Below are 13431 nucleotides of genomic sequence, written 5' to 3' on the forward strand. Positions count from 1 at the left end.
ACGTTGGTCAGGCTGATCTCGAACTCCTGACCTCAAATGATCCACCTGCCTCGGCCTCCCAGAGTGCTGTGATTACAGGCGTGAGCTACCGCGCCTGGCCCACATATTGAGTAATCCCTACTGTGCGTGGTTTTAACATAGGTAAAATAAAACTAATCTTCACTGGGTTTCCTGAAGTCTTCTAAAGTTTTTAGAATAAACATTCTGGGATATTTGGCCTGTAGAAGGCAGGTCTCCATACCGAGGAATAGGGCTGGAGTCAGGGAGAAAGAAGGAGTTGAGCTCCTTCAATTTCCACTTTCCAAGAAAGATTTAACAGCACAAAAGAAAACGTCACATTAAGAAAAAGAAAATCAAACTGCTACAATTTATTTAACTTTTTAACAGGAAATATAAGTATGTAATGTAAACACTGACACGTGAAATAAAGTACAAGGATCAGGAAGACAAGCGAATTGGATAATAGTCTTGCTTTAACACTTCACTGCTTCCTGATTTCATTTGCAGCATGAATCACATGGTTATACAGACTGGCAGAAGTAACGGCAACATTCAGATTTACAGATACACCAGAAAGCCTCTGAAATCCAACAATGCCGTATGGAAGTCTGATCTTTCTGCTGCAAAAAAAAAAAAAAAATTAAAGCTGGGCACAAGTCCATTTATCCATTTACCCAAGGCATTTAATGTAGGAGCATAAGAATGCACTGATTAACACATGAGCTTTAATATGCTTGTGGAGGCCAAGATTAAATTGTGCCTATCCTCCCTCTTCAGATAAAATAAAATTAACCAAATTAAAAGCAGAGCTGCCTGATACTGGCCAGAAGACTACATAATCACAGTGAATTCTTATTTCAATAAATCCCAGGAAATGCAAAACACAATAAATGATTGCCGTTGGAGCTTTGCCCAAATGGTCACCCTAGACCTCACGCTGCAGAATCGTATCGGGTTTTCAAGGTTCTTTCCTAGAACTCCAAAGTTGGAAAAATGACCTAGATAAATGGTTGGGATAAAGACCCATCATGATTTAAAACAAAGGGCCTATTTCCAAACTTGAATTCGGTAATAAAGAGTATGGGCTGTAATTTTCTGTGATTATCTCAAAAGATTAAAATAACCTGTCTTCTTTCTTATCAGATGACACCTACCAGATAGGAAGTAAATTTTGGTAATAGATGCCTACCGTGCAGACTGGTTCAGTAATGGTACTCAGCATCACAAGATTTGGGGATTCAGATAAGGCTGCTTTAGAGCTAGAAATCACAGAACCATGCATTTGCCAAGTATACCTACTTCCTCACTCACCCCATGATCAAAGGCTACTAAAAGTCATCTGGGCCGGGCGCGGTGGCTCACGCCTGTAATCCTAGCACTTCAGGAGGCCAAGACGGGAGGATCACGAGGTCAGGAGTTTGAGACCAGCCTGGCCAACAAGGTAAAAGCCCACCTCTACTAAAAATAGAAAAATTAGCTGAGCGCGGTGGTGCATGCCTGTAATCCCAGCTACTCGGGAGGCTGGGGCAGGAGAATTGCTTGAACCTGGGAGACAGAGGTTGCAGTGAGCTGAGGTCGCGCCACCGCACTCCAACCTGGGTGACAGAGCAAGGCTCTGTCTCGCAAAAAAAACAAAAAAAAATTATCTGTAGTCCCACATCCCTCTATACTCCATAATCTATGGAGAAATAAGTATCTTGCATGCTTCCTCCTTATGGCAAGCAGAACAGTCAGTGTAGGCGGAACACTGATTTTCTGAGGGAGAAATGCTACTCTGAGCAGGTGTTTTGAAACTGGTTTTCCCAGGCAAAGCTATCCTTCCTATATTACAAAGTGATGGAGATTTTTAAAAACGTGTTTATATCACATGGAAACACCTTCACAACAAAAAACATTCATTTCTATATTCCTTACCTATAACATTTGGCACAGTGTCCTGCCATTTATTGTGCTCTCACTAAAGACATACATAGAACAGTGAGATCCAAAATCAGGTTTTAAAAGTGTTAGGAACTGCTATTTCCAAGGAATCCCTGCATCAGTCCTGGCCTTTGTTTGTGCTATATTATAATTAAGGTGTTGTTTAAAAAAAAAACAAAACAAGCAAGATGATAAAACAGACCAGCATTATACTACTTTGATTAGAAAAAAGCCATTCATCATAGATGGACCTCCATTCCTGGATTCTTATTTACCTCTGCGAAACATAGAGGGCCTTAGCTACTGTGAAGAACAGCACATTATCACTGTAAGGCAAATGTTTCACTTATAATTCTCTGTCCTACAGTCAGATCATATGTGCCAGTTTTACACTGGAAAATAGTAATCAAGTATTGAGAATTAAATACTAGAGATCTTTCAAGCAAGGAGGAGCCCAGTCTATCTTTACACACTCCCCAGTTATTGTTCTGTACTGTCTAGACCTATTACCTCTCCAGTGCTTCAACTGTCTCTGATATTCCTGCAGAGCAGATCTCAAAAAGGAGCTTTTTAATATTGTAACTAGCCATTTCTTCTGTTATCACTTCTTTTCTTCTCTCTTGGCATCAGTTCCTATTAGAATGCCCTCCTCTTTGAAAATGAAAGATGGGGCTGGGTGCAGTGGCTCATGCCTGTAATCCCAGCACTTTGGGAGGCTAAGGTGGGTGGATCACCTGAGGTCAGGAGTCCAAGACCACCCTGGCCAACATGGTGAAACCCCAACTCTACTAAAAATACATAAATTAGCTGGGCGTGATGGTTCATGCCTGTAATCCCAGCTACTCGGGAGACATAAGAATTGCTTCAACCTGGGAGGCAGAGGTTGCAGTGAGCCGAGATCACGCCACTGCACTCCAGCCTGGGCGACAGAATGAGACTCCACCTCAAAAGAAAAAAAGAAAAATGAAAGATGGAACTTGTGAAAAATAGATTCATCCTATTTGCAGATATTCAGATCAGTTACCCTTAGGGAAATAAGGCACCTATAATGTGACCCCAGATTGACTACAGGAATAGTACTAATATTTGGATCCCGTGTGGCTGCAAAAGAAGACGACTTCCAAACAGAAGCACTACTTTCCTGCCACAGGTCAGGCTGCATCACACAGCACTGCTGTGCTAGTCTAACATACAGGCAGACTGGAGGCTCCAAAGAACTCAAAGAAATAGATACAATTCTTCCTTAAAATAGAAAGTTACAGTATCAGTTGGGTCTCTGGTTAACCTCATCAGTCCTTTCGAGTAATGTTTTCATGGTTGAGTGAGGAATATGGAGGAGCAACAGATGAGAGAGAGTAAGGAAACCTAGGTTCCAGTCCCAGCTCTCTTACTTACTGGCTGTGTGACCTCAGGCAACTATGTTTACCTCCCCTCACTCCCCACCCCAGCCTGTTTCCTTTTCTGTAAAATGGGGATAAAAATCACCTGCCTTGTCTACCACATGTTGTGACTGTGAGGATCAAATGAGATGCTGTGAAAGTGCCTTGTAAACTGAAGTACTGACAGTAAAGGCTTTTAAAGTAATAGTATATACTTATTACATTTTAATTAGGTCCTTATAATTGCCTATTTGACTAGAAGTGCCCCATGCAGGATGTGCCTCACAACAGACAGAACTAAAAAATAGGTGCTATATACACTGGTCCTTTTCACTGGGGGTGGTTAAAAAAAAAAGGAAAATTCTTCATTTCCTCAGCAGTGGCCTCAGATTACATTACTTAAAAATGTGATGTCATCCAAGTCTATCAATTGATAAAATTTTCTCCAAATATGTCCTATACAGTTGTAGTTTTGTCTGTTGATATCTTCACACGGAGGAGTCTAGAATTCAAAACATAGCATGCTAAAACTAAACAAAAAAACAATACAACCATATAGTTACAGTGGGTTGTAAAGGAAATGAAAATTAGAGGCATCATTATAATAAAATTAGGTCACAGTTTCTCAAATGGTCGCCTTTTTCCTGAGATAATTCCAGGACAGGGTCCTAGTCCTGTGAAGTGCTTTAAAGAAGCTTAGTCTTGCTGGAGGTGAAAAGGACATGTGGGCTGGCAACTAGGCTATGTTCATTTTCAGCACGAGGATTTGAACAAGAAGGTCTGCTAGGAGCTGCCAAACAGCTTTGGTGGAGAAGCCCATATGGCCTAAGAGAGGCTTGCTAGTTCTCAGATGCCAGGCCAGAGTGTGGAGAACAGCTTAACACAGCCATCCAGTCCCAGGATTTTCAATTCTTCCTGTAAGTTGGTTCTGCTCTTCTCCGGTCTAGTAAATAATTGAACAGAGGAAAAACAATGAGATATGGAGCAATATATCTATCTGTGCTTTAGGGCCTTTCTCTGCCTAGCTGCAAAAAGTTTACATGCAGAACAGAGACGTGACACAAAAGGAGCAAATGTGATTTTTGACTAGAGTTTGAAATAGACTTTGACTAGCCCAGAGCACCCAGATTCCAGCATTCGTGTCAGAAGACCTTTATTACAAAAGTTACAGGCGATGACTTGCAGGGAGTCAGGTCACTGGAATCACTAGTTAACAAGACCGTTGTCCTTTGGGGCCACAGGTGTGTTGCTAACCTCCACTTTTCTTCCTGATTTGCTTTGCTTTCCGGGGTTTGAGGATGGTGTAGTTTACATACACTGTATACTGATCTGACAGGAAAGGGACATAGAATGCCCGCAGCAGCTTTGAAGATCTGAAAAACAAGGGTTAAAAAAGAGAATTTTATCACTTGGGAGAATTTACTAATGGTACTAAATGTAATTAAAAGAAATAAACTAAGATCTGCAGTAAGGATTATATTTTATTCAAGTGGCACAGAAAAGTCTATTACTTAGGTACTAGATCATGATAAAAGACTTAATCAAGGCCGAGTACCTTGTCACCTAAATGAAAATTTATTATTGTCCCTAATAAGCTACAGTATATCCTTCAGAAGAGCCCTAGGTCTTCATTTTGCATTAGAATGTGCCATATAAAAATTCCACGTCAAAGGACTGCTATTGCTGAAACGAATTCTTAACACCAAAATGGTTTCTGCATCTAAGAAACTGTAGAGATGCCAAGTACTCAAATGACCTGGACTCCAGCTGTAAGTTTTCCTGGAGAGGGGAAGAAAACTACATCCTGGGTGCCTGTGCATAGTGTTCCAGTATTGTCTAAGTCAAGGAAAGCGTCTACACACAAGTTCATATTGTGACAACATGTCCCTGGTAAATTATAATATATCTACTTATTACTGAAACATGAGAACTGAAAACCTAAATTTCTCATCAATTTCTGAAGAATGTGAAAAGTGCTTATATTTTAAATATATTATCGGCCGGGCACAGTGGCTCACGCCTGTAATTCCAGCACTTTCAGAGGCCGAGGCAAGCAGATCATTTGAGACCAGGAGTTCGAGACCAGCCTGACCAACATGGTGAAACTCTGTCTCTATTAAATTAATAAATACAAAAAAATTAGCTGGGCATGGTGGCATATGCCTGTAATCCCAGCTACTTGAGAGGCTGAGGCAGGAGAATTGCTTGAACCCGGGAAGTAGAGGTTGCAGTGAACCGAGATCATGCCACTGCACTCTAGCATGGGCAACAGAGCGAGACTCCATCTCAACAAAAATTAAAAAATAAATAAATATATATATGATTTAATCCATTTGATAATTCTATGAGGAAGTGGTATTATTATCCCTATTTTATAAAAGGGAAACTAGGGCTTCAACTTGCACAGGGTTACACAGTAAGTGACAGAGGCCTCATTCAAATCCAGGTTTGACTCCGGAGTCTACACTCTTAACCATTACGGTTTATCATGCATCCCAGGAACAGACTAACAGGATTTGTCATTTCCTAGAAAAAGTTGTAGTGATAGTTTTAAATTCTGTATGGAGTATTACTTCCTCACTCTGATTTCTGAGTCTGAAAATCAAAAGTTGGCCTAGTTACTGCCATCCTGAATGAGGTAGCTGAAGGTGTTCCACTGCCAGTCCTTTTCCAAATTCTAAACTTGTAAATGTCATGTCAACGTGGCATTTGTACTGGCAGCCTACCCTTGGGTTTGGCAGACTCCTACAATGCCTGCACACAATGACACTGTGCTTGGCATGCATGCCTCTTAGAGATTCTTCCCAACTAGGATGCTGGCAGTGCCCTGTGCTCTGTGAGATTCACTTTACTTCAACAGTGAACTCTATCAAGGGCTCTGATAGAGAAAAGAGGTTTGGAGAAGAGACATGAGACAAAGCAGGGCTCCTACAAATAAAATGAACAGGAGGAAGCATCTACCCCAGTCAAGGAGAAGTTAATGGCCAGGCACGGTGGCTCAGGCCTGTAATTCCAATATTTTGAGAGGCTGAGGTGGGAGGATTGCTTGAGCCCAGGAGTTTGAGCCCAGCCTGGGCAACAAAGTGAGACCTGTGTTTACAAAAAAATGTTTAAAAATTAGCCTGGCAGGTTGGCACACACCCGCAGTCCCAGCTATTCTGAAGTCTGAGCTGCTAGTACAGCACGAGCCCATAAGCCCAGGAGGTTGAGGCTGCAGTGAGCTGTGATCATGCCACTGCACTCCAGCCTGGGTGACAGAGTGAGATATTGTCTTAAAAAAAAAAAAAAAAAAAAGAAAGAAAATTTACCATTTTCATCTACACTGCACAAATAAGGTGAAGGGTGAAGGGTAGAACAGAAAGATGCAAAATAGGGCAAATTCCTACAAGCTTTAGTAAAAAAAGTATAAAACTAACAAGTGTAATTTCCATTTTAGTTGACTCTATAATAAAAGTTTCATTAATATAGTCATTGTATATTTCTGGTCAACTCAGTCCTTGGTATAACCTCAGGGTCCAGTGGACCCAATTTTAGTTTTCAACTTTTTTTTTTTTTCCCAAGAGACAGGGTCTCACTATTTTGCCCAGACTGGCCTTGAACTCCTGGGCTCAAACAACCCTCCTGCCTCGGAATCCCAAAGTGTTGAGATTACAGGCGCGAGCTACCTCACCTGTCCCAGGTTTTTACTTTCTTTTTGTAGCAATTCCTTACTATTTGGGAGGATTGCTACTTCATAATTTTATTCTTTTTAGAGCCTTCCAAAGAACAAAGATAAATTATACTTATTTTCATTTATTTATTTTGAGACAGGGTCTCGCTCTGTTGCCCAAGCTAGAGTGTGGTAGCATGATCATAGTTCACTGCAGCCTTGACCTCCTGAGCTCAAGCAATCCTCCCGCCTCAGCTTCCTGAGTAGCTGGGCTACAGGGGTGCCTAGCTAATTTTTTATTTTTTGTAGAGATGGGGTTTCATTATGTTATCCAAGCTGGCCTTGAACTCCTGGGCTCGATAAATCCACCTGCCTCAGCCTTCCAAAGTGTTAGGATTACAGATATGAGCCACCATGCCCAGCCTATAAAATAACTTAAAAATAGGCCAGACGCAATGGCTTACGCCTGTAATCCCAGCACTTTGGGAGGCCAAGGCGGGTGGATCACGAAGTCAGGAGTTCAAGACCAGCTTGGCCAAGATGGTGAAACCCCGTCTCTACTAAAAGTACAAAAATTACAGCGTGCCTGTAATCCTAGCTACTCAGGAGGCTGAGGCAGGCCAATTGTTTGAACCTGGGGGGTGGAGGCTGCAGTGAGCCGAGATTGGGCCACTGCACTCCAGCTTGGGTGACAGAGCGAGACCCTGTCTCAAAAAAAAAAAAAAAAAAAAGGTAAAAATATAGAAGACAAAGAGGGTCCACTGGACTGAGATAGTAAATGGTGATGACTATTTTCCTGGTAGGCTGATAGATCATGTTCAAAAAAATGATCATTTTCTTAAATTATCAGAAAATGATCTTATTCTGATTCCACTCAGGAGTTGGAAAAAAAATATTTCCTGATCACTAGGTGTGAATAAAAGAGAAAAAAAAGAATAACAATAATTTAAAAAACTATCTTGGTCTGCACATGGGATATATCATCATCAAAAACACTGACTAGCAGCTGGGCGCAGTGGCTCACTTGAGGTCAGGAGTTCAAGACCAGCCTAGCCAACATGGTGAAACCCTGTCTCTACTAAAAATACAAAAATTAGCCAGGCATGGTGCCGGGTGCCTTTAATCTCAGCTACTTGGGTGGCTGAGGCAGGAGAATTGCTTGAACCTGGGAGATGGAGCTTGTAGTAAACTGAGATTGCGCCACTGCACTCCAGCCTGGGTGATGGGGCAAGACTCTGTCTCAAAAACAAAACAAAACAAAACAAAACAAAACAAAATAAAACACTGACTAGGCAGGTGTTGTGGTATGTTCCTGTAATCCTGGGTACATGAAAGAATTGCTTGGGCCCAGGAGTTCAAGGGCAACCTGGGCAAACACAGCAAAATCACATTTCTGAAAACCAAAAAAAGTTAAAAAATAACTAGCTGGACTGAAATAGAAGAAGGACTACTATGCATTATTGTTGAGTTCAAAAGAGAAGCTAAAACAAGGGTAAAAAATAAAAGAGATTGGGAGAAAATGCAATATATGTACCAGATGATTTGAATCTAGACTATATAAACTGTTTGGGCGATCAGTAAGACAATTCAACAGGAAAAATGACAAAAGATATGATTACAGAAGAGAAATGCAAATGGTTAATAAACATGAAATAATGATCAATCTTACCAGGAATCAGGGAAATGTAAGACTAGACACAATTTTCAATAATCAGGTTTGGAAAAGTTAAAAAGCCTGACAGTCTCAAACACTGATGAGGAATCAAGAAACAGATATTGCCAGCAAAAGTGTAAACCTGCATAGCCACTTAGAAAGGCAGTTTTAGCAGTATCAATTAAAACGAAAATTATGCAGTCCCTATGATACAGCAAAGGACTTTTACTTTGTACTTTACGCTATGTTATTTATTTATTTGCTTGTTTTACAAACAACCTACTTGGTTTTCCATTTGCTATGATTAAAAATTTCAAATATATATAAAAGTAGATAAATTTATTACTTATAATAATGTTTTAAAACCAGTAGACAAATTTTTAAATAAAGGAAACCCTCAATTTTCAAAAACAAAAAGCAACCAAACAAACAAAAAAATCAATGTGCCTACTATGTAAGCATTTGTGTGCTGGCTCTGAAGATATATAAGTCTCTCCTCTCAAAGGGCTAATAAGCTAATTGGGTAGAACAGATTATGAACGATACATCATCATAACTTAGCATATGGTAAATTCTAAACAACTGACACAGAAGTTCAAAGTGATAATGCAAACATTCAGACAGGAGGTCAAATGCTGAGGGCTGGGTAGGTAGGTGTATAAGCAGCATTTAATAAACATGTAGCACATCATTTCATTTTATCCATCCAATATTCCAAGGTACACTAAGCAGGAAAAGCAACTTGTCTAACCATAACCAAATCTACAGGCATCTCAGGTTAATACTCTGTGCATTCAGCAGCAAATAGAGGTGGGCTGAATAAAACCCAAACTCTTTCTCACTGCCTACAAATCCCTAGGAGATCCAGCCCTTGCCTGATTGTCCCACCTCACCTTGTGCCATCTTCCTCCTGGACCTCTACACTCCGGTCACACCAGCCCCCTTTCAGTTCTTCAAAAATACAAGCTCCTACCTTAGAGCCCTTGCATATGCTGTTGCCTCAGCCAGGAACACTCTTCCACCCTGTTTTTCTCATGACCGAGTTCATCTCATTTTTCATGTCTCAGCATAAAAGTTACCTCCTTTGGCCAGGCGCAGAGGCTCACACCTGTAGTCCCAGCACTTTGGGAGGCCAAGGCCAAGGTGGGTGGATCACTTGAGGTCAGGAGTTCAAGACCAGTCTGGCCAACATGGTGAAACCCCGTCTCTATTAAAAATACAAAATTAGCCGGCTGTGGTGGCATCTGCCTGTAATCCCAATTATTTGGGAGGCTGAGGCAAGAGAATCACTTGAACCTGGGAGGTGGAGGTTGTAGTGAGCCAAGATTGTGCCACTGCACTCCAGCCTGGGTGACAGGGCGAGACTCTGTCTCAGCAAAAAAAAAAAAAAAAAAAAAAGTTACTTCCTTTGAGAGGTCTTCCAACAATCCTAGGAAACCCTAGGTTTCCACCTCTCACTTCTTTTCTCTCAGCGCACCTGTGCGTTTCTTCATTATACAGTTCACAATTTGTATTATTTATTTGTTGGTTAACTAGTTTATTATCTACCCTCCCCCACAAAACACACCCAAATTCCAGGGGCCATGCCTGTTTTATCTGCCAACATGTGCCTGGCATATAGTAAATGCTGAAAAACAAATGTTGGATGGATGGAAGGAAGGATGAATGGATGAACTGCTGAAGAGAGTGAGGGAGGGATATCACACAAATGAGATATGAGTTTAATTCAATTTAGTTTAACTACAAGTAAATGAGCTCCATGTCAAGCAATGGGTTAAATGTCAGGAACACAATGATGGTTCCTCCTACTCTTAATGAGGAATTCAAAGTCCAAGTGAATTTGTGGTTTGGAATAACCATCTTGCTAAGGACAAACATGGGTCTGACTTAGCTACATCATGAGATCCAAGAAACATCCTGATTTGCCAAGCTCCCTCAGTGTATAATCACAAGAAATTTGGCATCAAATTCTAAATAATATATTCAAGAAATAAGGAGGCATTTCTAGTTAAACCAGAACACAAAACTACAAAAAAGGCGAGAATTACATAGAAGGAAAAGCTAAGAAGGATCTATTTAACATCAGAGTGTGGCACTGGAAAAAAATCCTTTAGAAGACAAAAACCTCCTTTTCTCCTGCAGATTCTGGTTGTGATCTTTAATAGCATTATCTATCTATAACACACAAAGCCACTAACTAATTTTTTCCAGAAGATGGAATCAGAAAGCAGCCAATATATGCTTAGGCCCATTCTCATCTCTAAGCTGGGATGGGAATATATTGTAATTTCTTTTTTTTCTTTTGAGACAGGATCTCACTCTTTCACCTGGGCTGGAATGTAGTAGTGTGATCCCAGCTCACTGCAGCCTTGACCTCAAGGGTTCAAGTGATCCTCCCATCTTAGCCTCCTGAGTAGTTGGGACTAAGGTGTGTGCCACCATTCCCAGCTTTTTACTTTTTGTAGAGACGGGGTTATACTATGTTGCCCAGACTGGTCTCAAACTCCTGGGCTCAAGCAGTCCTCCCACCTTGGCCTCCCAAAGTGCTAGGATTACAGGTATGAATCACTGCACCTAGCTTGTGTGTGTGTGTGTGTGTGTGTTTTTAAACAAAAGAACAAGCTGGCTTGAATTCTTCCTTTCTAACATTCCAGCTGCTTTTCTAGATTATTTTGTCATCAAAAGCTTTAATATACTAAGCATAACTGGGCCATTTTGAATTGTTGTATTGTTATTGAAAAAAGGAAACCAAATTGGTAATTTACCTTTATAAAAGGAAAGAGCAGGCTGGGCGCAGTGGCTCACGCCTGTAATCCCAGCACTTTGGGAGGCCGAGGGGGGCAGATCACGAGGTTAGGAGAGCGAGACCATCCTGGCTAACATGGTGAAAACCCGTCTCTACTAAAAATATAAAAAATGAGCCAGGCATGGTGGTGCCCGCCTATAGTCCCAGCTACTCGGGAGGCTGAGGCAGGAGAATAGCGTGAACCCGGGAGGCGGAGCTTGCAGTGAACCGAGATCCAGCCACTGCACTCCAGCCTGGGTGACAGAGCGAAACTCTGGCTCAAAAAAAAAAAAAAAAAGGAAAGAGCAGTTGTGCACTGGAATGACATGTGGTGCACACATTTATACACATGGAAACAGAGATCAGACTGATTCACAGACAAAACTAATACCTATCAAAACTCATACAATAATGTCTGTAATAAAGTGAAATGCCAAAGTACTGCCCTAGGGCAGCACAGGCAGCATGATTTAGGGAGACATAAATATGTGCCTCTATCATGGAAACTGAAATACTTCCCCTGCCAGTGAGAAAGTCACTCAAGTGATTCAAGGATGAAACAGACCTGGACAAAGCAATTGCCTGAACAGCATAATTAGCTCACGGCTCAGAATGTTTTCTAATTCAATTACCAGCCCTATTTATCAGGGCTGAGGAGCATTCGGCTGTGGAGATTTAAATCTGCTCTTGCTGACGTCAATGAATGACTGGCTGCCAGTCCCTGATGTCACCAGTTCAGCAGGCACAAATGGAAATGCTGGGTCAATTTTTCATTTTAAAAAGAAAACATCCTAGTATCCAGGTTTTCTCTCTCTTTTAAAAGACAGGCTCTTGCTCTGTTGTCCAGGCTGGAGTGCAGTGGCATGATCATAGGTCACTGCAGCCTTAACCTCCTGGGTTCAAGTGATCCTCCCTGATCTGTCTCCAGAGTAATGGGGACTACAGGTATGTGCCACCACACCCAGCTAATTTATTATCATTATTATTATTTATAGAGACAGAGTCTCACTATGTTGCCCTGGATGGTCTTAAAGCTTCAAGCAATCCTGTGGTCTCAGCCTCCCAAAATAGTGGGACTGCAGGCATGAGCCACCATGCCTGGCCCAGGTCTTGTCCTGTCTTCTTTCTCCTCTTCTCTCTTCTCTTCTCCTCTCCTCTCTTTCTTTGTTTCTTCTCTTATCTATCTATCTATCTATCTATCTATCTATCTATCTATCCATCCATCCATCCATCCCATCATCCATCCATCCATCCATCCATCCATCCATCCATCCATCCATCCATCAGTCCAAGCATTAATATCCCCTGTAAACCTGTAATCTAAGCCCACTGCCAGTTGTCTTTCCAGCTGCAGCTTTTTCAAGTTAGTTTCTTTCTCTCTTGCATTTAGCTCACCTTTCAGTGAGAGATTTTCTACAACCGTTAGTGCAGAACTTGGCTTTTGCAGCTATCTTCAGTTCTGAAGAGAATTTCAGAATTCCTTCAAGACTTAGTGACAGTCAACCTATAGTTCCATATCAAGCAATTTAAGCACGTCTCAAAAAGCTGGTATGCAGCAAAAATGTGATGGTTATGTTTTTAACACGAAATGTGGTGAGAGACATTATTTTAATGATAACTAATGCAAAGGTGACTTACAACCCTGTTATACAAAAGAGGAGTTCCATGCTGTATGTTATACTCCACCAGTCCCTTGAGGATGGAATTTTATCTAACTGCTCTATCTCTAGTTTTTAGGAAAGTGCCACAGAAAGTCCTCAACAAATAGTCTGTGAATGAATGAACGCCTATGCTGTGACTCTTAAACCAGAGCATCTGGTTTACCTCCCACCCTTCTTACAATATTCATCTTCCACAAGGAAAAGGAAATATCAAAAATAATCTGGTTATTTTTTCTGTTCTCTTCCTAAGCAATTCAATCCTAAAGCCATTACACGGGGCAGAGCAAAGCAGAAGTCTAGAGTGGGGAGTTGGGGGACTGTGGTGGCTATGCGATGTCAGAGTGCAAGGGAGGCATGGAAGGCGTGTGGCAAAGAAAATACAC

At 41.3% G+C, this 13431-nt stretch overlaps 1 protein-coding gene across 5 annotated transcripts in view; it reads right to left on the reverse strand.

Annotated features, from left to right (window-relative positions):
• Window positions 1-347: 347 nt before the first annotated feature.
• The window catches only part of ALG9 (ALG9 alpha-1,2-mannosyltransferase), a 94016-nt gene continuing 80932 nt past the window's right edge, over window positions 348-13431 (reverse strand). For 3 of the 5 annotated variants that reach the window (XR_012094545.1, XR_012094544.1, XR_012094547.1), the window contains one exon: window positions 4566-4672. Coding sequence is in view for 2 of the 5 variants with exons in the window: in XM_008020826.3 (XP_008019017.1) it covers window positions 4205-4242; window positions 4554-4672 (157 nt within the window). In the remaining 3 variants the exon portion in view is untranslated. Of the gene's footprint in view, window positions 4243-4435; window positions 4673-13431 lie in introns of those variants that run through there. The other 2 variants (XM_008020826.3, XM_038005227.2) reach the window with 2 other exon arrangements.

The sequence above is a fragment of the Chlorocebus sabaeus genome, chromosome 1 (genome assembly GCF_047675955.1).
Source record: "Chlorocebus sabaeus isolate Y175 chromosome 1, mChlSab1.0.hap1, whole genome shotgun sequence".
Classification (NCBI taxonomy): Eukaryota; Metazoa; Chordata; class Mammalia; order Primates; family Cercopithecidae; genus Chlorocebus; species Chlorocebus sabaeus.